The 23,518-nt window shown below is 41.9% G+C and overlaps 1 protein-coding gene across 1 annotated transcript in view; it reads left to right on the top strand.

Annotated features, from left to right (window-relative positions):
• Positions 1-1,556: 1,556 nt before the first annotated feature.
• The window catches only part of NUDCD3 (NudC domain containing 3), a 66,020-nt gene continuing 44,058 nt past the window's right edge, over positions 1,557-23,518 (top strand). The window contains exons 1-2 of the mRNA XM_054998256.1: positions 1,557-1,938; positions 4,823-5,136. Of these exons, the coding sequence (XP_054854231.1) occupies positions 1,741-1,938; positions 4,823-5,136 (512 nt within the window). The 5' untranslated portion in view covers positions 1,557-1,740. The remainder of the gene's footprint in view (positions 1,939-4,822; positions 5,137-23,518) is intronic.

Here is a 23,518-nt window from a genome sequence, read left to right as displayed (position 1 = left end):
GTCTGCTGCATAGGGTTGCCAGCCTCCAGGTGGTGGCTGGAGATCCCCTGGAATTACAACTGGTTGCCAGGCCACAGAGGTCAGTTCACCTGGAGAAAATGGCTGCTTTGGAGGGTAGAATCTATGGAATTATACCATGCTGAGGTCCTTTCATTCCCCAGGTCCTGCCATCTCCAGGCTTCACCCCCACCCCCCGCCAAATCTCCAGGAGTTTCCTAACTTGGAGATGGCAACCCTGCTGCAGGAGATAAAGCCAGCCATAAAATGGCCGCTGCAGCATATCTTCAGTCACACAGTAAAGATCCTTATGTTGTGGAAATAAGATTCACATCCCGCTTCTTTCAGGAAAGCTTTGCAAATGATTCCTTTTATATCTGCTACTCTTGTTCACCCTATAGAACAGCCTACACTTTATAATCTGGAATCTGAAGCTCCCCTAGAAAACCAATTACTGTAGGACCTCCATCCCCACCCAATTTGACAGTGTGTGCATGTGGGAGGAGGGATGGGGTTAAAGATATCCAGCAATGGAAAGGGAGAGTCATTGGCTGTCCCAGTATACCATCCACCCTAACTTCCAATGTAAAACAAGGGGCTTTCATTTTCCCGGAGATGTCAAAGTAATAAATGGTGCCCATAGGGAATGATGGCCAACAGTGGATTTCCATTTTTACTGGCTCTAGCCTTTTAAAAAACCTCTATGATGGGAATTACCAAAAAGATGTCATGTTAACACACAAAACTGTTGAGTCAGACCATTGGACTACCAAAATCAACACTTGCTATTCAGACTGATAGTTGTCCTCCAGGGTCTCAAACTCAGGTAGATGTCTTTCACATACTTAATCCTTTTAATGGGAGATGCTGGGGATTGAACCTGAGACCTTCTGCACACAAAACAGATGTTCTCATTGATGAGGTAAGGCCCCACTCACAAATAAAAAGCAAGCTGCTTACATCCAAATAATGTTTAAAAAGGACAGCTGCTAGCCTTGTAGTGAAATAATTCAGTAACTTTTAAACCTCAAGATGGGTATCAGTGTTTGTAGCAGTAAAAGAGAGTCCAGCAATAGCTCCTATAAGACTAACAAAATTTGCGGTAGGGTATGAGCTTTCGTGAGTCACAGCTCTCTCCTTCAGCTCACTTCTTTTGAAGAAGAGAGCTGTGACATATGAAAGCTCATTATTACAAATTTTGTTAGTCTTATAGGAGCTACTGGACTATTGTTCTTTTCTACTATTTTAAACCTCAATCAGGCCTATCCAACAAGAAAAGACCGAGGGACCCTCTTATATCGACAGTTTCAGGTGGGTAGCTGTGTTGGTCTGCAGTAGAACAGCAGGATTTGAGTCCTTAGAGGATTTGGCACCTTAGAGACCAACATGATTTTCAAAGTTTAATCTTTCCAGAGTCAGAGCACCCTTCTTCAGATATGAGATATTTGGTACCTGAAGAAGAGAGCTCTGACTCTCGAAAACTCATATCCTGAAAATCTCGTTGAGTGTAACGGGAAGTTGGACGGAATGTTTTCTGTGTCGGACCGGAAGCGTTCGGAAGCGCCGGGACTCGGGGTTGCCGTGACAGCGGAAAACTCGAGGCTTCGGGGGCTCGTTGCCCGGGGAGGAGGCTTGGCAAGCGGGGGCGTCTCCACCACCACCGTCGCGCCCGTGGGCCTAGCTTCGGGGCGGCAGAAGCTGGCTCGTTTCCCGGAGCGTCGTCCCTCCTGGTGACCTCCGGCCATGGAGCGCGCCGCCGCTATGACGGACATGTACGACCAGGCGCTGCTGGGCATCTTGCAGCATGTGGGAAACGTCCAGGAGTTCCTCAACATCCTCTTCGGCTTCCTCTACCGCAAGACGGACTTCTACCGCCTCCTGCTGCAGCCAGGGGACCGGCTGGGCTTCCCCCCGGGGGTGGCGAAGACCATGGCTGTCAGGGTGGGTATAGAGGTGGGCTTGACCCTTCAGTCGGCCCTAGGGTGGCCGTCCCGCAGGTGGGGCCTGGAGATCTCCCGGAATACTAACTGATCTCCGGACAAGAGAGTTCAGTTCCTTTGGCTACTTTGGAGGGTGGACTCCATGGCATTATACCCCATTGATATCCATCCCGTCCCCAAACCCTGCCTTCCCTATGCTCCACCCCCCATATCTCCAGGAATTTCCCAACCCAGAGCTGACAACCTTAACTGGGCCTCTAGTCTGCTCTCCTCAAATCCAAGTCGAGAGACCTGTCTGGTCTTTTTCTCAGATCTCTAAATTATCCCAAGAAGTTATGCAGTCTCTTTTATTAGCACCTTTTTGCAGGCTTTGTTCAAGTTTTCCCTATTTGTTGTTTTATGAGTGTAAACATTTTCTTACTGTGACAGAGAATTACAGAAGAGTTTTAGAAGTCCTCATGGAGGTAACCTCTGAGATCTGTTTCCCAAATACTGTGGAAGTAGCTGCTTACTAGGAATCTTTGCTCAGATAAATGAGCTCTGAATGTTGAAATTATTTGGTGATTGATTGCAGAATCACATAATTGATAGCTATAGGTCCAAAATTCCTCCCCTGTTTCATAAAACATTGAAGCTCCTTGCTTTAATTATTAAAAATCTCAGCCTTTTCTTTTGGTATATTGTGAACTCCTAGTTCCAAAAGCTGTTTTGATTTGCTGGTGACAACAAGGTGGTGGTTGCAAGTCTCTCTTCTCTCAGCTCACAATGTTGACATATTTTAAAATTATGAGGATCAGCTAAGTGGAAAAAAATATCCAGTCAAAGTTGCCTAGAAAACCCTGGAAACAAACATGGAGCTGATGAATAATTTCACTGCCTTTCCTTTGTCATGAGGGCATTGTTGTTCAGTAGCCTGATCTAGAAACACTTTTTACTATAGAGTATAAAGAACAGATTGTAGAAATAGATTGTCATTTCCACTCTTATCTATGAACAGGCCTAGACTTGAAGTGGTGCTACCTGTACTGTATTTGGAGGAAGGGTGTATTGGTACCCCACACCCGCTAATGTGGTGTGGAGGTTAAAGCATTGCAGCAGGACCTGAACGACCAGTGTTCTGATCTCCATTGTACCATGAAACTCACTGGATGATCTTGGGCCTGCTTGATCTACCTTGCAGGATGATTGTGGGGATAAAATGGAGGGGCGAAAAGCTGTCCCAAGCTTCTTGGAGGAAGGCAGAATGAAAAGTGATAGGCAGAGATGGTGTCTGGTCTTAAGTCATCTAGTCACCTTCATAACAGAATAGGGATTTGGACATGGGTGTTATCAGTTCTATTCACCGCAACATCAGCTGTCTGATTTCATCTTATTAGAGCTTCTTTAGCAAAACTAAGAAAAACCAGATCTGAAATATTTTTATTATGCTTGTAAGCAAAACATTTCTCATATTTCCAAAATGCTCTTGTCCAAGGTCCTATCTCATATTCTTAGCTTTCCCAATGCTGTCACATCAGAGGCTCCCAGATCTGATGTAGAACAAGGAGGACTATTTTGATAGTTTGAATTAAAAGTTGTTTTCAAGACTTTATGTATGTCCAGAAAATGAAAAATAAGATTGTTACTCTTGTTTTTTAGCAAATCCTAAAATAGGTAGTTTTTAAAAGAGAAAGAAAACCTATGTTTATGAACAATAGAAGGGACAGGTGTCAAAATCTTGAATATGTAGCTAGCAGTATAATCCTAAACAGAGTAAGCCCATTTATTTCAGTGCACTTTGAAGGGTATAAACTTTGCTTAGGATGCATTGTAAATCCCCTACTTTGTTCCTGCTTTACCACTTATTGCCCTTTCTGCCTTAGCAACTGCTTTTGGGGATTATCCCACTGCACAAAGTTCCATTTTACTCTGTATATGTTTTGAAGAAATTACACAAGGCTCAGGCTATTTCTCTGGAAGATTTAAATGTTGGTATCAGGCTGTTTTGGTATCAGGCTAAACACTGGTGTGTACTGTGCCCCTTTCCTCCAGGCAGCACGTTCGCCTACATACCATGTTTTATGTACCTTAAATAATACACTTTGAGACATAAGTTTGGCCTCAGATTTATATGTACTGTAGCCTCTGTATCATTAGGTTATTTTTGGCATGGTTGGTACCTCTAGAATGGCTACTGAGTTATTTTTGACAGCAGCTTTTTAGAAACTGGGTATCATCAGTATGAATGGATCAGAATATGGCCATTGGTATGCGGTGGGGTGTTTGAGCTGCTGGTCTTATTTGCATGGGGGATGGATGCAAATAAATGGCAGTTATGAGAAAAACAAGCCTGCGGTTCTTACTAGTGGAATGCTGCTGGAGTATCTTCACTCCCACCCTGCATTGTACTTGGCTGCCATTAATTTCCTAAAAACCTACGGATTTCCAAATAGGAAACATTTCAATTGAATACTTCTCTGTCATGTGTTCAAGGCAGATGCCAGCTAATGCATAAATCAGTTTGTTTTGTGATAATGATCTTTGTCCCAGGTGTATACATTTACGTTTATTTTTGCTCCTGATTATTCTTCTTTTTGAGGGGGGACCATCTCTAATTTTGCATCTTAAGCTTTTTTTATGCAGCATCCCGCCAGGAGCTTTTATTTACCTGGTGACTGGCTCATTTGTTTTTGTTTTGTTTCTCCTTCCTGCTGTGGCTTCTCATTGATATGAATAATATACACTGACCCACCTTTACACATTTCACTATTGTATTATTTAGGGGTATAAACTGCAAGCTAATGCAAGGTGCAGGCAGGAGTGCAACTGTTGCTTTTCTGAAATGAGTGCCCTATTCCCCAGCATTCTATAGTTGGCTGTTGTATGATTTGCTGTCTCACTTTCAGGCATTCAAAAATTTTGAAGATTTGGCCCGTCAAGATGATGAGAGAAGACAGCGTGAACTTCAGGAGAAGCTGAAGAAAAGAGAAGAAGAAGCTACAGCTGTTGCAGCAGAGGGGATGAAGGTGCCTGTTGTAGCTGAGGAGGTTGAGATCAGCTCAGCAGCAGACCAGAACTCTGCATCAGGTGATGGAAAGGCTGCCGAAGCATCAGATTCTGTGACAGTGCAGGAGGAGGTAGAAGCAGAAGCCACGAGCACAGTGGCAACTCCACCAGTAGCTGCTTGTCCCGTAGAAGCTCAACCAACACAACCGCCAAAGTGAGTGGCTGCTACAGTGCTTGGTAGAATGTTTTGCCTAAGTGGAAATGAAGTGTTGAGGTCCAGCCAAGGATGTGGTTTAGTCTGCCATTCTGTAAGCTTCAGTGGAAGAGGTGTAGCATTGCTTAACGAGGTGGGACAACTCGAGAAATTTCAAACATGGGACAGTCTTTCTGCTCCAGTGAATTAACATAGCACAGCAGCATTCCAGTCTGCATATGCTGATGTATCTGTGAAAAGGTGGCTTAGGCAGTGCATTTGCCAATCTACCTGCCTAAGAATAAAGGAGAGGTGTCTACATGCATATGTAAGAGCATGTGTTCTGGAATGTCTTTAGTTATAGTAGTGTACCTGCTAAACTGGTTATGTTGATGTAATGAGTCAAGTGCTTTAGGGAGAGCCCCTGTAATTTGGAAGGTTCAGGGCACCTGCTCCCAACTGTTGAGTGCTTGGAGTTTTGAGGCAAATGGCATTTGAAACTTTCACATCTGTTTGATGAAGATGTAACCATAAAGTCAAACATATATTGCTTTTCTCCCCTCCTCCCACTCTGGTGGGACTTCCAGTTTTTCCTGTGGAGTGCCTCACAATTCTAGGTTGGGCCATGCGTGTATGTTGCGGAGCAAAGCTAACATTTGTTTTGCTAACTCATTTAAAAATATATTGGAAATTAGTTTAAAAATCTTCCCCCTTAACCTTCTTCATTTCTGTCACGCTGCTGATGTTTTCTGTTCCTGAGCTTCTGCTAATATAAAATGATATCAATGTTTGAAGATAACCTTGTAAAGATTCTTGTCACTAGAAATAATTTTGAGAAAAAGGCACTTTTGCTCTTTTATCTGGATCAGCTGATGCTGAAGGGCTGGGTCCAGCTCTGCCAACCAGCATGTCAGCTCCCTGCCTCTTGAGAGGAAGTAGTTCTCTCTTGAGAGAGCTGGGTCATCATAATGAGGCACAGGCAGGTTATAGCCCTGTCTTTAACAGGGACATAGAAGGGCAAGTGAGAGTTTCTGGCTTCCTACTCCAGACTGCTTAGGAGATGAACCAAGGAGTAGAAGAGGGAATCCTCACGTGTCTCCAGCTGAGGTCATGTGGGAAGTGGCCTGAGGCCCAGGGCTGCTCAGTGGGAGGCACCAAAATGTGCCCTTTGACAATAGTGTAGTCATTGGTTAGAGTGTTGGTCTGGGATCTGTGACACCCATGTTCAAATTACTGTTCTGCCATGAAGCCTGCAAGGTGACCTTGGGCCAATTGCACACTTTCAGTCTTATCTTCCTCACAGGGGTTTTGTGTAGATACAGTGAGGAAGAGAGAACCATGTATGTTGCCCTGAGTTCTGTGAAGGAGCAGCAAGATAAAAATACCACAGACAGAGTGACTGGCTAGATGATGATGTAGTAGTAGTAGTAGTAGTCATAGTAGTACATGAGTCACTCCAGTCAACTTTGTTGAGACTCTCTTTCCTGGTGATGTTTAAAGGTGAAACTATTGCTCTTGAAATCACTTCATACCCAGGATGTTTTGTAACGTTTTTTGGAAGTCTAGACTCTTTTGTTAAAATGAGCCGTATAAGTAATACTTGTTCATTCTAGCATGAAGAGCCACCATGGAATTGTCTGCATTGTTGCTTTTTGTCATTGGCCATGTGATTTGACATCTTCAGTTTAGAACCACTTGGGATGTCCTTTCTCTTAAATACATATGTATATTAGATGGATGGCTTCAGGTGGGTAGCCATGTTGGTCTGCAGTAGAACAGCAAGATTCAAGTCCAGTAGCACCTTAAAGACCAACCAGATTTCCATGGTATAAACTTTTGAGAGTCAAAGCTCCTTTTGTTAGATATAACATTCAATTTATAATAACATTCGATTTATATACTGCCCTTCAGGACAACTTAATATCTACTGAGAGTGGTGTACAAAGTATGTCATTATTATCCCCACAACAAAACACCCTGCGAGGTGGGTGGGGCTGAGAGAGCTCCAGAGAGCTGTAACTAGCCCAAGGTCACCCAGCTGGCTTCAAGTGGAGGAGTGGGGAATCAAACCCGGCTCTCCAGATTAGAGTCCCGCGCTCTTAACCACTACACCAAACTGGCCCTTTGTCAGTTATCTGATGAGGGGACTTCCGAAAGTTATACCCTAGAAATCTTGTTGGTCTTTAAGGTGTTACTGAACCTGAGCATTAGATGGAGAATTACACTGTCTGCTAATAGCATTCACTGAATATATTGATTTATGGTTAGTAAGGCCTTCGTGTTGTTTTGGCTTAATCAGCACATTTGGGAGGCTGCGTATGGGCTTGAATTATCAGGCTTCCTCTGTCAGATTTGCTGTCGTTGGTCTAGGTTTGCCACTGGGTGGTGGTGGTGTCCACTGAATGGATAACACTGGCTCAAATGCATATTGAAGAATCAGTAAGTTTCTTACTGAGCCACCCTTAGACAAAATCAGTTGACAAGATTGCATGAATAATGTACATTTTGAGCAACAAATGGATGCAAATGAAAACAGTTTCTTCCTTTTTTAACTGAAGACAAAAATATTTATTCATAGGGCAAATTTTACTGTAGATGGTTTGCAGTGCAAATCTTTGGGTTTAAATTGGAGTAACTCTGCATAGGCCTGCACTGTTCTGTTCTTCCCGGTCCATGTAAAATAAGGGGTTATTTTAGCTGTAGGTAGTATGATACCTTTCAAACTGTAGTTGCTGTTTATGTAGTGTATAGACAGCATGCCTCTGTTTCTTCAGTTCAATTTATACAAATGCATATCTTTGAATAAACCTAGTATGCATTTTTTCTGACTGCAGAAATGGGGCTTCTTACTCAAATTTGGGATGTTTTAAGGTGATTATATGGTAATGAGACAAGCAATTCACGAAATGTGCTCTGCCAAAGTAGAGGCACAGGTTACTGGGACTCAGGATCATCAGGCAGTTCAGAGGCTTTGGCTTCATAGAAGGAAAACTGTATCTCTAAATCTCTCCTGTTCCTTGACCATTGGGGAGAAGCAACTCCCTTAATTTTTATTTATATATTTATATTTGAAACCTGAAATTAGTCTCTTGTAGACAGTGCCACAATGGTGTTATTTTCATGCTTATTTTATCAAAAAGTCAGACAGACTTTTTGATAAAATAAGCATGAAAATAACACCACTGTCTCCTGTGAATTAATATGGACATAGACCTCCTTGCAGGACTGATGTTCAGCTAAACTTTCTGAGCATTCTTGCTATTTGAAAAGAGAGACAGACAGACTTTGAATAAATCTGCAGAACACTAGACAGTGATTGATATGTGTGCTGTCCCATGTGACACACTGATAAGATGGTGTTCATCTTGAAGTTGGCAAGAATGAGTGTGAGTTTCACTCTTGACCAAACCTCAAGAGCCCTGCCTGGGCCATCAAGGTAAGCATAACTTGTCAGGTGCATGACAGCCTCTCGTTAACTCAAGAGCTATATTATCCCGCCTTCTTTTCTTGCTTGTATGCAACACATCATATCTTTGCAAAACTCTATAACAAACCCCTAGTTTAGTGAATGTAAGGAGAAGGTGTATTCTTTTCCCCTAGTGATCCTGCCGAGGCCTACTAATTTGGTTTGCATCTGCACAACGTCTCTTGCAAGATGTGTCACCATCTGATCCTTGTGCCTCAAACTTCTGAAGGATCCAAGCAAGGGAAAAGAGTGCATATTTTGCTGCCATCTGTTTTGTTCAGGACTGTGAATTGCACCCCATTTTGTGCCCAGACGTTCCCATCTGCCTTGACAAGCGGTTTGTTCAATAATTTCGGATGTCTGAGCTCAGCTCCTTTTTTATTTTGAGAGCCTTCCTTCTCACTTGGCCCTCTTTTTAGATTTTACTGTGCATACATTTGCCTTTCAACATTTAAAATAGTGTCTTGTGTACCGCAGAGCAGTCTGCCTTCTTAGATCTATTTACATTGCTTGACTCTGATTCTCAGTTCCTCCTTCATACTTTTTTTTTCTGTGCAAAGCTTGAACTTCCATACTTTCCATTTTCTTTTGGAATTTCTGATGTTGACATTATTTCTTAGCAAGCTAGTAATTTTCAGATTTTTCGCAATGCTTTAGTATTGGTGTTTTTCTCTGCATCTGCAATCTGGAGCTGATGATGTTGAAACTGTATGAGGTCTGAGCATGGCAGTTAGATATGTCTTGTGTGAATAAGCCTGCTGCCCAGTCTGGAACTTGATATCAAGTAGGATGGCCCAGCATAGGGTAGAAATGTCTGCTCTTCCATCTCTTTGTTTGCTGTCTTAAACAGGAGCCACTGCCTTGGGTTTTCACTCCCAGCTAGAGAGGAGTTATTCCCAAAACCTGGGCTCGGATCACTATACTCTTTTGATGGTATTTTTGGAGCTATGCCATTGTGTCAATGCAAGGTTAGAATGAAGACAGAGGCAGGGATTTAGCAGAATAGTTGGAGAAAGCTTACTTAGAGAAATCAGAGTACTAGCATGCAGTCAGAAAAAAATTAAATATGTTGCAGTACAAAAATACTAAGGACCTTAAGGACACCTAGTCTTCAGTTCCAGTACTCACACAATATTTATCCATACTGCAATGCATATCTGAAAGACAATTAAAGAGGAGATCGGAAGAAAAGGATAGCAAGGAGAATAGACCTACAGCATTCCAAATACTAAGAATTTCTGGAGCGGGGGTGTCACTTGGCAAGCATGCCAGGCAGATGTCTAGCCAGCACATCAAGTAGTAATCAAAGAGTTCCAGAAGAGAGAATGGTAAGGAGCCTAGGAATGAAAAGCAAGTCAGGACCCTGGGTACACAGCTGAAGCAGAGATGAGCATGAGTTAGAAAGCAGCTTTTGTTATAGTGGCTGGGAACAATAGAAACAAAAGTTTGATTTTTGTACAGTTGATGGGAAATGGAGTTTTACTTCATTTCTAATCTAACTGGGACCCAAAGCAGCTTATATCATTCTCTCCTCCCTTCCTTCCTCACAATAACCCAGTGAGTTAGGTTAGGTTGAGTGTGTGTGAGACTGGCCCAAAGGTGCTCAGTAAGCTTCCATGACAGAGCTGGGATTCAAACCTGGGTCTCCCAGATCCTGGTTTGACATTCTAACTTCTATACTGCACTGGCTGCTGTTACCTGGAGGAAATCTCTGGCTTGACTGAATGGGAGGGATGGAGGAAGGCTTGAGGTCAGGAGAGGTTTTCAAAATACAAGTCTTTCTGAATAAAGGGGAGCTGGAACAAGACTTAGGTAATCACTGGGAATAGCCACTTTTAGTCACAGGCTGAGATCACTGGCGGTCTTTTTTTTTTGTGAGGCTAGGTTGAGTCCAGGCAAGAGGACTTTATACTTTGAATGCATTGAAATGTTTTTAGAATAATGCTCCTGGAGCTGACTGTACCTCATTGAGTCATCTCTCGAGGCTTCTCTTTTTGTTTCAGGGGCTTCGTCTTTCCATAGCCAAATTAGGTGGCCTTTATAATCCATGATTAAAACTCTGTTTTGCATATGTGGTCCACCCCTGCCTTTCTGCTAGTCAGTCTCACCTCCTTTTGTCTTGTACCCACGCACACTTTCTGATGGAGGCTCACAAATTATTCTAATAAACTACGAGGGCAGGCAAGATATCTCTTGGACAAGTGGGCTGGTCACAATCAAAAGAGGGCTAGAGGTGACAGCCACAAAATAATCATGGCAAAACTGTTGCAGCATCAAGCACATACTTTTGTGGAGAGGATTGTTGAGAGTGGTACAGAAACTCACTGGAAAGGGAATGTTAGGTAGGCAATAATGATGGGATGAATATGTACTTGAAAAATCTGTTGCTGTGATCTCACCAGACTGCTTGCAGAATTGTGCTAGCTACTTAGCTGTTGTAATTTGCCGGAGCAGAAAGATGCTTGGCAAATTCAGTTTTCTCAGTGTGAAAGTTGCTTGAACAAGAATGTAAGTAGAGGCTGGGTCTGTAACATATTATGTCTTAATCAAAACACAAAAAAACAAACAGGAATCACAGTGTAAATAACTAAAGAACAAACAACACTGTGATTTATGGCTACTATATTATATCATTAAATGACATCTGATCCTAACATATTACATTAATGGCAAAAAATCACAACAAATAATGTGAACCAGTATCACAAATTTAGAAAAGTCTCATTCTTGTGATATTATAAAAGAGCTTCTGTAATAAGTTGTAGTAGGACAAGCCAATGAGCATCTATATGTAAGGCCATTTTGTAGTTGACCTTCCTCAGAAGTTATTCTTAACAAACCTTCCTCAGAGGTTGTCTCCCTAAAATTAACCATAATCATCATAACATAAGGGACACCATGCTGCTTAATAGAATTTTAATATTATAAAGGAGAATGTGCTATATGACTTACCTATTGTTTACAATTCAACATTACCATAGGGTATAAGCCAGTCCAATACCCTTTCTTTAATCGGGTACAAAGCCTTCTGCTCTAATACTAGCAGGCAAAACACTCTAAACATATTAGCAACACACCCTTCTTAAGAAAAACTGTCCCCAGTTAATTCCATGCAGTCGCATGTGAAACTACCACATCCTTAAAGGTACAGATCACAATTATAGTAATGATCATTATCAACTATTAAAATATTTATAACATCAAAATACAGCCACTCGTTTCTTTCCTCTAAAACTTGACAAAAAGAGAAGTTCAAGCTGGATGAATATTTTTATATGGTGGTGATTGGCTGAGAAAGCAGTGGCCTCTGTTTTAGGGCAGTCACATTTGATTTATCTGATTACCACTGCAGTAGTACATGAGACAAAATGGAGAGCAGGAATCATGCTGCAGTGCTGCTTGTTGTGTTCTAAGGATTGTTTCCTTTAAAAGTATCCTAGAAAAGGAAATATTTTCCTTGGAGCTTCCAAACATTACACCTACTTTGACATTAGCCTGCACTTGGAAGATTCTCTCCTGGAAATAAAGAAGCATGGCATGACAAGAACCAGAACTTTACCAAGGGAAACTAGGCTGTTTTGATGAAATGAAAGCCACATAGAATGCACCCCAAGCTCAGCCCTCTCCACTTCAGGGGAGAGTAGTTGAAGCTGCTACATGGAGCAAAATTAGGTTACACAATAGGAACAGCAGAATTAATGCACCTGTGTGACCCTGTTTGTGGCTCGCTCCCTTTCCAAAAGTACTGCATGCCTGGAAGGTTCCCATGACCTAGAATTAGAGCAGTAAGTTTCAAAGGTCAGGGAAGCAGAGTAACCATGTCATGCCACTGGGCACCAACCGCTACTTTCGTAGCCAGGATTTTTAGTACAAGTGACACAGGACTACTGCACGTAATGAGCACTGCAGGAAGATTCTTTGTTGCTTTGGAAGATACCTCAGATACAGGAAGCTACAACAGAGGATCAGTTCACAGGTATCACACTGGAACATGCCTGTGTGTAGGTGGCTATCATAATGGGTTCCAGACATGTCATTAGCATCAGTAAATATGGATCATATCCCCAACTCTGCTGTAGCAGGAAACATTGGAGTTCTACCAGGGGGTGGGATGCTTTGACATTGACATAGCCCCTTAGTTGTATTAGAAGTCCGGAGGCAGCATAGCTTAATTGTCTGGGAACAGCTGGCATTTCTGCTTCAACTGAGTAAGAGACTGTACTAAGCATCCATGAGCCCCAGTATCCTGTTCCCTGACTGGCATCTCCAGTAGGTTGCCACAGAAGAGTTGTGGACGGTACTGAGGATTTGCAAGGATGTGGCTGCTTGCAGTGCATGGAGGAGTTTAGACTGATGTAGTGGAGAACTGCCCCTGATTGCATAGAATGTATGTATACAGACGTGGGTGCAAAGCATGCTTGAAAGAAGTCTTCCCGCAGCTAGTTCCTAAATGAGAGTCCCTTGAAGATGTGCCATTGGCTTAGACACTAAGATGGAAGAATCTGGGCATTTATGGGTCTCTGTATGGCTTTCATTTTCTTACAGGCATGATAGATCATATTCTGGAAGCAGAATGCAAGCACGATCATGCAAGATTACAGTCTGGTTCTTCTGATTTTTTTTTCTTGCTGTTTTCTTGATTGGCAGCTATGTAGATATGGTTCACATTTCAGTGTTGCTATGTTGTATGTCTCAGGAACAGCTGGAAAGCAAGCCAAGGAAACACAAGTGAGTTCTCTTTTGTGCAATTGCCTCTTGCTGTTCTTGTTGTGTATGGTACTGTGAAGGTTCAATTGATTGCCCAACAGTGGCTCTTGATGGATTTGTACAAAGCAAAATATTTCAGGGGTATTGCAGAGGGGAGATGTCTTACTAGTAGCAAACCTTTACAAGATGCTGGAGCTTTTTGTTCATATTTTATTATGGCAGGATGAGTATCTTGGCTGATGAAGGTGAATAACTTGGAATATTTGATAGCAGCAGGATTTTTGTTTAGTGCTCTGATACATGCCTTGGGCAACCCCCCCCCCCCCATCACTATTAATATATTATGAGGCTTCTACAATAATCAATGTATGTGTTTACCTTTCCTAAGGAGCTCCATTGGACCCTCTCAGTGCTATGTGGTAAATTAAACTGCAAATGATCTAGGCTCTTCCAGTGAGCTTCATGGATGGGCACATTTATACCAGGTCTCTTCACAATAAAAGAACAATGAATCTTTCTTGCTGCAAGAACAAGGTTTCCATCTGTTGCCTAAATTCTGTTATGGCTGGGACCTGACAGGCCATCTCGGTGCATATTCACCAGTCATAGTTCCTCAGCAGAGAATGTCCCACCACGAACTTCCATTGATTTGAGTTGTCAAAAATATGGTACCCAGAATGGAGCATCGTCACATGTTTTTGGAGGGATGAAGCATTGAACGTAGGAATCTGTCTTATATTGAATCAAAGGATTGGTTTATTTGGTTCAGTATTATGTATTCTGACTGGTTGTGGGTCTCCAGCAGAGAACAGTCTTCCCCGAGAGTCTTCCAGCACAGAATCCAGGGATTCAATCTAGGGCTTTCTGTGCACAAAGCCTTTACTGCTCCACTAAGCCATGCTGCCTCCCCATCCTATAGAAAATATTTTCTCAACTTTGGAGTTATGCACAACTCTTGTCATGCATAATCAAAAGGTAGCTTTCACTGATGGAGAAAGCACAGCTATTTATAAATGCATATATTCTTGGCCACAAAACATTTAGTGCCATCAAATGGTTTTTGTATGCAATATGCTGGCTTGTCAAGGAAATGACAGACAGTTGTAGTGACCAGAGATGCCCAAGATTTCTGTTTGGTATTGACCTACATATTTTAGAAGAGGCTGTTATTGTTTTTAATAAGCTTGGGCATCTAGAAGTTAGGCATAATTTTTTAAAAGCAAGGCAAAGTAATTAGAATAGGAACATTTGAATTTTTTTTAAAAAAAAACAACCACCACCAAATTCTCTCAGGTGCAGCTAACAAACGGTTCCATCCATAACCACTTTCCTCTTGTTCAAGGGAGAGTTAGGCTGGGCCCATGTAATTCGTACCGGGGGCCTTGAGTGTGTTCTGTCAAGTACACCACATGCTACTTTTGGCATGTGTAAGTAGGGCAGCTGTGACTAGTGCTAGGCAGATTCTGACAGTGTCTGCTGAGTCTGGCTTTCTGATAGGCTTGTCTTTTGTCACCTCTCACCATGGTCTTGAATTAGAGCGTCTTGGCTGCGGATTCTCAGCCAGCTGAGCAGGCTGGCGCATTTAAGGCACTTATGTTTAAGGATGTATGTTGGTACAGAAGAGCAAAGATGAAAAAAGGCCGAAACCTTCATTGTATTGTTAAACATAGCGTTACATACTAGGCTGTGGTACCGTGCCAAGTAGAGAGGGAGCTTTGCTTAAACTTAATTTGTTGCCATTTGACATCCTCTTGGTGCTTCCTATTTTGCGTATGGTGTAGAGTTGCAAATTCTAGATCTGCAGTTGAGGAAAAGTTATTTGAGGAAGGCATGGCCAATTGTAATAGTGTAAACACAAGTATTTTGCACATATTCACAGGTGTGTATATTCTCTTTTGCTGGCACACCCTTCTGCCTCCCCTTTTTAGAATTGTTTTGATTGGAAGCTCTTTCAAAGGAAGAGGTACTTGAGGAGTTTCAGGAGGAGGCATGCTTTTATGGCCCTGTTTTCACTTTCTTGGTGTGATGGTAATGAAGTAGTTTTTTTGCTCAACCATTGCTGCATTGGTCCTGAAACAGGTAAAAGAGAGGCTCTGGTGAGATGCTTCATTGCAGTTTCTTGGAGGCTCCTATGAAGAATGGTTCCGTAGATACAACAGGCTAAAGATTTGCAGTATGATACAAGGAGAATAGGGGGCAGTGGAGGTCTTCCAGAAATATGCCCCCGTCTGGTCTGTGGTCATATTGGGGAATGAGATTGTTGACAAGCAAACGAGAATGGCATTTGTTTGTCCCAATGAAACAAATATAATAAATGAGTTTGTTTCTGTCCCACATTCATTTCTGCAGTGGAACTTTAAGTGGCATTCGTAGGGATCCCAGGAGGCCTCTTCACAAGCACTGACCAGACCCTGACCTGCTTAGCTCCAGCAAAGTTGCTGCATTTTTGTCCTCCATCCATATACTGGGCTTACAGAAGATGCAGTCAGTTTTTTTGAACTTCATGGGCTGCTTGGGCAATTGCTCCTGATGCCCTTCCTTTCCGCTGTAATAATGAGACCTTGACTACAGTTGTAAAATCTCAACTAGGGCCAGACTGTCGAGAGCAGGAAGCTTAATCAGCTGTCAGAACTCTAAATGTGGCTGCTGAGCTCAAACGCACCAGCTTTTCCGTCTTGCGGTTATTTGCTTTGGGATCTGGGTGCCTCACTTTGGAAATGAGGCTGCAAAGCCCAACTTAAACATTGCTGGACCTACATTTTCTATTTCTCTCGCTGCTTCTGTTAATAAAGAAAAAGCTCCAGGGAGGAGGAGAACATGTGACAGGTTTAAATCAAACATGGCTGCTTTGCTAGAATCAGTGCTCCTCAAAATGGGGAAAAGCCAGTAAAGTCTTTTCCAAAACAGATTCTGCACCTGTTAATGCAGCATTGTGGCTTCAGAAGTGAGTCGTTCAAACTTGTTCAGCTTGTGTATTGTTTAGTTTTATACAGGTTTAAACTGGTATTGGAAAAAGTAAATATGTCCTGTTTAGCTGCTGGACAGCCCTATTATAATGTATTGTTTATCATCTTTTAAGAAGTCTCTTCTCAAAGTGCGTGCAGCAATGTAAGCATTTTGTGAAGTTCCCTGGAGCCATTTCTTTAAAAAGGCATGTCCTGCTACCCTTGGCCCAAATTTCAGTGGCAGTGGAGTCTAGCCTTCTGTCAGTGACTTCATGAAATGCTTCTGCCTGCCAGAAGCTGTGTTTTAACTTGGTAGTTGAGTCCTTGCTGCCTGCCCTGCCATAAATAACTTGCAATAGGTAGCTTTCATTCTGCTGCTGCTGCGGGTGACTGTGAACAGTAAGCATGTTTTCTGAGCAGAAGTATATACTTTGGAAGGCAAAATATTAGGTTTTGATTGAGTGACACATGAAACAAGTTCTCTTTAAAAAGCTTTTCTACCTTTCATTTGTGAGATGCCTACAAGTAAAAGCGTGCCTAGTAAAGATACACTTCTTTTATTTAGAAAATATGTATGCCCATTCTCAAGACCTGCTCAAAGCAGTTCACAACAGAATAAAATTAAGCATACAATAAAAACAAATCATAACAGTAAAACATAATAAAACAATCCCAGTCAATAATAAAACCTAGCAATAAAACCACCATTAAAAGCAAGCCAAGGCATAAAAGCTCATTAAAGGGAGCCATGTAAACTGATATTAACAAAACAGTCCTCAGGTTTTTAGATGGCAAGAGCTCACTGAACAGGCTATGAGGGCACAGTATGAGCAGCTGTGTTTTTTTAAATCCAGCTCTGGGCCCAGCTGTCTATGTAAGAGCATTTCTGGGCTTTGAGTTACTGCTGGCAAACAATTTAGCAGCTGTAATTAAATGTGCAGCAATGGCAACTGTGGGAGTATTCCTGGACGAGGCTTTAGGCTTGCAACTGAATATGAAAATGTCCTTGGCTCCTTGCAAGAGATGTGTAGCATTGGTCCATCCAGCCTCGTATTTAGTCACTGACCAGTGCTAGATTGAGCTGGAGAGCGATTGAAGGTTGATCGATCCATCCGCTAACTAATCTGTGCCCTGCTAGCTACCTCATCGTCTGTTCCTCATCTTGAATGAATTTCAGCTGTGTAGTTCATGCTTAACATTCTCGCAGGGATACCTTAGTGTTTCTGAAAGCTGGTGAGCGCAATAAGAATATGTTTAAGTAGTACAAGTGGTACAATCCAAGCCTTGAAGAAGGGCTGTTCATTTGAAATTCATGCTTGGCGGGATGTGCTGCTAAGTAAGGAGCGTGATAATTAACTCATCTGCACACAGTTGCATACTGTTAAACAAGATTGGGTGATTGAAATAATAACGATATCGACAACGTCATTAAAGGAGTTTTTCCATGGAGTTCTGCCATTGGCAAAAGGAGGGAAGGAACCAAGTATTCATAATTTCCCATACACCAAAGCTTGCTAGCATAATATCTGTACCTATATAACCTGTGGAGGATCACCAACAGTGGTTAAGTAGTTCGGCTACGAATCAGCACTCTACTGGTTCAGATCCCACTACTGCCATGAGCTCAGTAGGTGGCAGCCACTCTTCTCAGCACTGCTCTGGGTGAGGCACTAATCTGTCTAAAAGAGTGGTATATAAACGCTGTTGTTGTTATAATAGACCTTCTTCCACTAACAACAGCAATCAGACTGGGAAAGAGAATTCAATTGATGCAGAATGCTGCAGCTTGATCATTATCAAGAACTAGAAGGAGCATGAATATTACTCTCATTCTGCAGTCACTCCATTGGCTGCCTATCAGTTCCTGGGCTCAAGTTATTGGCTATCACATATAAAGCTCTTCATGGCCTTTGTCCATCATATCTATGGGACCACCTCTCTCTCTTTGTTCCGCCCTGGCAGCTTAGCTCATCTGAACAGGGCCTTCGGTAGGTGTCACCTTGCACATGGACAAAATCAGCAGCTGTTTGTATATGTGCGTTCTCTGTGTTGGTCTCCACCTTATGGAATGGCCTACCTGAAGAGATCAGGAAAGCTCCCACACTCCTGGCATTTCACAAACTATGCAAAACCGAATTACTTAAGACAGCTTTTTACTCAGATAGGGCTGTACTTTAAGGAAGTGGTCTCGAAAGAGATGCATTAGTAAAGGGGTAGGGAGGCTTTATAACTATGTACATAGATGCAGAGGAGTTAGCCATGTTAGTCTGTGGTAGCAAAATCAAAAAGAGTCCAGTAGCACCTTTAAGACTAACCAATTTTATTGTAGCATAAGCTTTCGAGAATCAAGTTCTCTTCGTCAGATGCATGTTACAGAGACTGGTCAAATATAGAAGAGGAGGAAGGAGAAGGGGAGGAGAGAGAAGAGGCAATTAGTCTTAAAGGTGCTACTGGACTCTTTTTGATTTTATAACTATGTACTGTCTGTTGCTGTATGATCCTGCTGGGTAGTGTTGTTTAATATATTGGGCTTAGAATTGCTTATGCTCTGATCCGGCATTTCTTTAGCTCTGTATTGAATTTCTGCTGGTTTTAAATCTTTGCAAATTTGCATGTATACCCCCTGTTACATTGTTACTGAAATGTCTTTAAAATGACTCTACTGATATACACTGTATAATCCGCCTTAAGTCTTTGTGAGAAAGGCAGAGTATAAATGTTTTAAAAACCCATTTCCTCATTTTGGTAGGTTCTGGTTATGATGTTATGAGCTTGTTATGAATGACTTTCTCCATTTGTTAAATTTCGGTCTATTCCCTGAAGCCGCTTTCTCATGTCATGGAGACCTGCATCTGGTATCTTGTTGGTATTTCACAGCAGCTTTTGCTGTGTTTTTTCCATCACTGTGACAACAACTTCTTCTGCTTTAGACAGCACCATAAAGATTTATTCCTAGGTAGAATGAAGAAAATGCTGAAATTCAGTGACTAAAAGTAATTATTGCTGAAATAATGTGAAATATAAAGCACTCTGATTCATTGAAACATTTGGCTTTATACTGGACACCTACTTTGGCTGACACATGGAACTGGCACTGAGATGTATCTGAGGTGCCAGTCAGTTGTGTGTAATGGATATGCCAGTTCCGGAGCAGAGGGAATATTTGTGGCAGGGTTGTAGTGAAAGATCTGAGAAGTTAAACATTTTATGCTGATTAGTATAGTATGCAGGAGACTTATAGGATATTGTTGGAGAGTAGATTAAAGCCCAGAGTGTAATAGCTGGAGCTCTAGTATCAATAAGGCTGTAGGGAGCTGTAAAGAGCAGAAAAATCTCACACTCGCACTGCAGCTGCTGGAAACCCTTCCTAGACCCTTTCTTTTAGCAGATGCTACTTTAACCTTTTGTGTAGCCCACGTATCTCTGATCCGTGTGTTCTGTGCCATGTGCTGAGTGAGTGTTGCTGGGCACTGGGGTAAACAGTTTTCCTTCTCTTGCTGCGAGGGATCATAGTCCACTCGCTTCTATCTGTGCTTTTATTTTCCCTACTGCACTTGCGCCTGAATTGTTAATTCATTATCTGGAGCCTTAGTTACTGCAGTGCAGGTGTGAAAGAGGTGATTTGGGATGAATTATATCAGGCTGTTGAATAGGGTTTTTTTTAGCTCACTACCTTGATTTGGGGAGTTGGTGGAACGCCCTACTATTTTTACTTGGGAGCTTTACAAACTTTTGCTTTCCTGTGGCCTGTAAAGTTCAAGGGCAAGCACTGAGATTCTGCCTAATCTGGTGTTTGCTTAATGATAAATAACAGAGGTAATGTGCATGTGATTCTTAAAGTATGGAAATAGCACAGCAGACAGTTGCAGAAATGCTTGTGTTCTAGAACTTTACCACAGCCATTATACAGCCTCATTACAAAAATGAAGCAGCAAGACTTATTACCAGCACAGATAGCCCCTGAAGTATCATATGGTTTTCAGGCAGGCACAGGACTAGGTATTGGAAGCAGTTGCTTAAAAGATGCAATTTTAGTTTCCCTCAAGCCAATTCACCAGTTGCAAATGGGAAATTTAAAAAAAATGTTTTGGGATCAAATTCCCAGGTCCTTTGTCTTGTTTAAAAGTGGCAAGTCTTGCAAAGGACGCTGAAGGTTAAAGAAGAGAGTATTTCTGAGACTACTGAGTTACCTTCCTGTCCAGTCTCTGTATCAGGCATCTGACGAAGAGAACTTGATTCTCGAAAGCTTATGCTAAAATAAAATTGGTTAGTCTTAAAGGTGCTACTGGACTCTTTTTGATTTTGCTACCACAGACTAACACGGCTAACTTCTCTGCTTCCTGTTCCTGTGACCTCAGGTGGGGGGAATGGGGCATGTGTGGTTTCATTGTTTCCAGACTGTTGCATGTCTTCCATGGCTCCATGCTGTTGAGTTTGAAAATTTCACCACCACTTATGTGCTCCAAGTCTTCATCTGAGAGGGGGGGCTTTGAGGTACAGGAATGAGGAATGCCTTGCTGCTATTTCTCATTGGCCTGTGGCCTACTGAAACTCCATAGCCTGCTGCTTCCACTGCTAACCGGTAGATGGTGCAAGCGTATCCTTTATAGTCAGAAGGGAGACTTCTGCCAACTACATTACTATTATTAATTTGCGTAATCCACCAGTCTCTTAAACAACTGCATAAGGATTTTATAGGGGTCGCTGCGTTGTGTTGCAGCAAAGACCACACAAAATCTTGCAGCACTTGGTATATCTATTGCAGCATAAGCTTTCGTGGTCCAGAGCTCATTTTGTTAGATGCATGAAATGGTCACCCAAGTGGATTTATGTACATAGACTGAAGGAAGAAAAACCCCCATGTTTTTTACAAAAGGAGAGGCTAGAAAGTCAGGTGGTATGTCACAGGATGGGATATATACTCTGCATCTAACAGAGTGGTCTCTGACCTTTGAAAGCTGAGGTCAAAGTAAGTTTGTTAGTCTTTAATGTATCACAGAACTGCTGTTTTTAATAACAAGTTTGAAGCTACATGGGATTTAAAAAAAAAAGATCATATGGCATATTTTGTTCTAAATGAAATCCTAGGGAAATAATATAAGGAAAACCTAAAGTTGAATGTGATTTCTGGTTCCAGAAATCAAAGGAGAGAGACTTTGTTTTCTAGCCCAAAGAAGAGCTATTGATATCAGATAAACAGAAAAGATGGCATTTCTGATATGTAATTCTGTGCTCAGGGAGAGGTGGGCTTGAAAATAGGGGTGAGTAAGAACGAACGTAAGTAGCCTCAAGCCTCAGCTCCCCAGGAGATACCATATATAGCTTTCAAAAACATACTTATTTGAACATCAAGGCTAGAAATGTGCTTTTTTTAAAAAAGAAACTGGTGGAAACTGGACTTTCTTGCACTTGGATGGATGAATTACATTAAGGCTGGAAGCCTAATTCTGGAATTTGTAGTGCATCTGTGGCAGTGTAATGAATCTAAGTGGTGTCTATTAGCATGAAGATGGGTATGCTGAGCCTTATACAACAAGGACTGAGGCTTCTGTTGCTTGGCAGAGTTATTCCTCCTTCCCCTCCCTCCCTGGAATTACACTGAATTTCTGGAAATGCTCTCTTCCTATTTTGATGCTTTCCATTGCCACTCATCTGTCAATAGAAGTATCTCATATAAAATCTTCCATGTCATCCTCAATGCACTCCTTTGTCATCACACTCCAGTGTTTCTGGCCTCACAGTTAATTACTTTGATGGACTCTTCTTGCTGTAGGCCATTGTCAGGAAGATGATTTGAATGCCTGACCATTGAAATAAAGGCAGGTCTATTTTTCCTGTAGATGGGTCATCTCTGTGAAATTCCATGCTTGCAAACGTGCTCATTTGGTGGAGTTTTAGGAAAGTCCCCTAACTGCATCTCATACAGTTTTTGTACTTGCTTGAAACTTGGTTATTTTAGCGAAATAGTTTTACATTTCACATGAATTTTCTCCCAAGTTTTTAGGGGCCCTGAACAAGGAAGTATCTGGGGTTCACCACTTTTTTCTGAAAGGATATGTAGTTATTTGTAGACTTTTCTTAACCCTGTTGTGATCAGCTAGGGTTTGATCTGAAGATGGGAAAACATTAGTAGTAGGGGCACATTTGGTTGCTTAGCAATAACTAGCGCTTCTTCATCGTCCTTTCTAAGGATAGATATCAGACTAGTTTTTGAGGATCTTGCTAAATTGTCGCAGGGTGTTAGGGAATAAATCTTTGTGAGTGAATGATGGGTTGATTCCATCTTGACCTTATTAAAGCACTAGGTGGATATTGAGATATTGCTTCCAATGTGTAGTTGTGGCCATCATTTTACATGGCTTCACCATATATTTGCTGTAGGTCCTTTTGGTTGTGCCATTCTCTGCTGTCTTGCATAGAAACTTCTGCATGTCATTTATCGCTCGTAAGCCACCACAGTGGGAGCCATTAACAGCTTTTGATCAACTTGTGACACGTTTTTGTTCTCAAAGAGCACAAAGTGACTGAAATAGAAACTTTTCCTAAGGCAGAAATCCATCAGACAGTTTAGGAAGTTGAGTGTCTTTTAAAAAAAATGAAAATTCTGTGCTAAAACACCCCAATTTTTGTGTTACATTTTGGCAGGAGAAGGTATGTTGATAAAGGAACATCATTTAAAGACGAAGATAGTTTGAGCCACACAGCAAGCACACTGCTGCCCGAGTGTTGAGATTACTGGAAAGCCTTTATTTAGTCTAGTTGTAGACTCCTTTTCTGATAAAGAAATCTCAAAGGCAGTTTACAACATGCTCAAGAAGATAAATAACATAATTTCAGATGTTTTTTCGAGTGGTCAATTTCCAACTCAGTGGCTGTTTGGACACGGCAGGTCTTCAAACTCATCCAGAAGGTCTTCACGGAAGAAGCAATTCTCAGCTCCTGAGAGAGGTCATTCCACAGTTGGGGGGGGGCAGTGGGAAGCAGCCAAAAAAGCCATCTTCTGGGTTCCCGCTGGACAAACCTCCACTACAGGTGGTTCTCAGAGAAAACCCTCTGGTCTGATCTCAGGTTGGTTGATATGGGTGGAGATGGACCTTCAGGTACTCAGGGCCTAAGCTATATAAGACTTTAAAGGTCAAAACTAGCACCTTTTGTTGAACCCAGAAGCAGTTTGGAAGCCAGTGTAGTCAGCATAATGCGATGATCACTCCAGAAAGTGCCTGTCAGGATTGTAGTTGCTGCATTTTTGGATCACTTGAACTTTCCAAACTGTCTTCAAATGCAG

Source organism: Eublepharis macularius, chromosome 14, assembly GCF_028583425.1.
Source record: "Eublepharis macularius isolate TG4126 chromosome 14, MPM_Emac_v1.0, whole genome shotgun sequence".
Classification (NCBI taxonomy): Eukaryota; Metazoa; Chordata; class Lepidosauria; order Squamata; family Eublepharidae; genus Eublepharis; species Eublepharis macularius.
The sequence above is the reverse complement of the archived record's forward strand: the minus strand, read 5'-3'. Positions and strand labels throughout refer to the sequence as shown.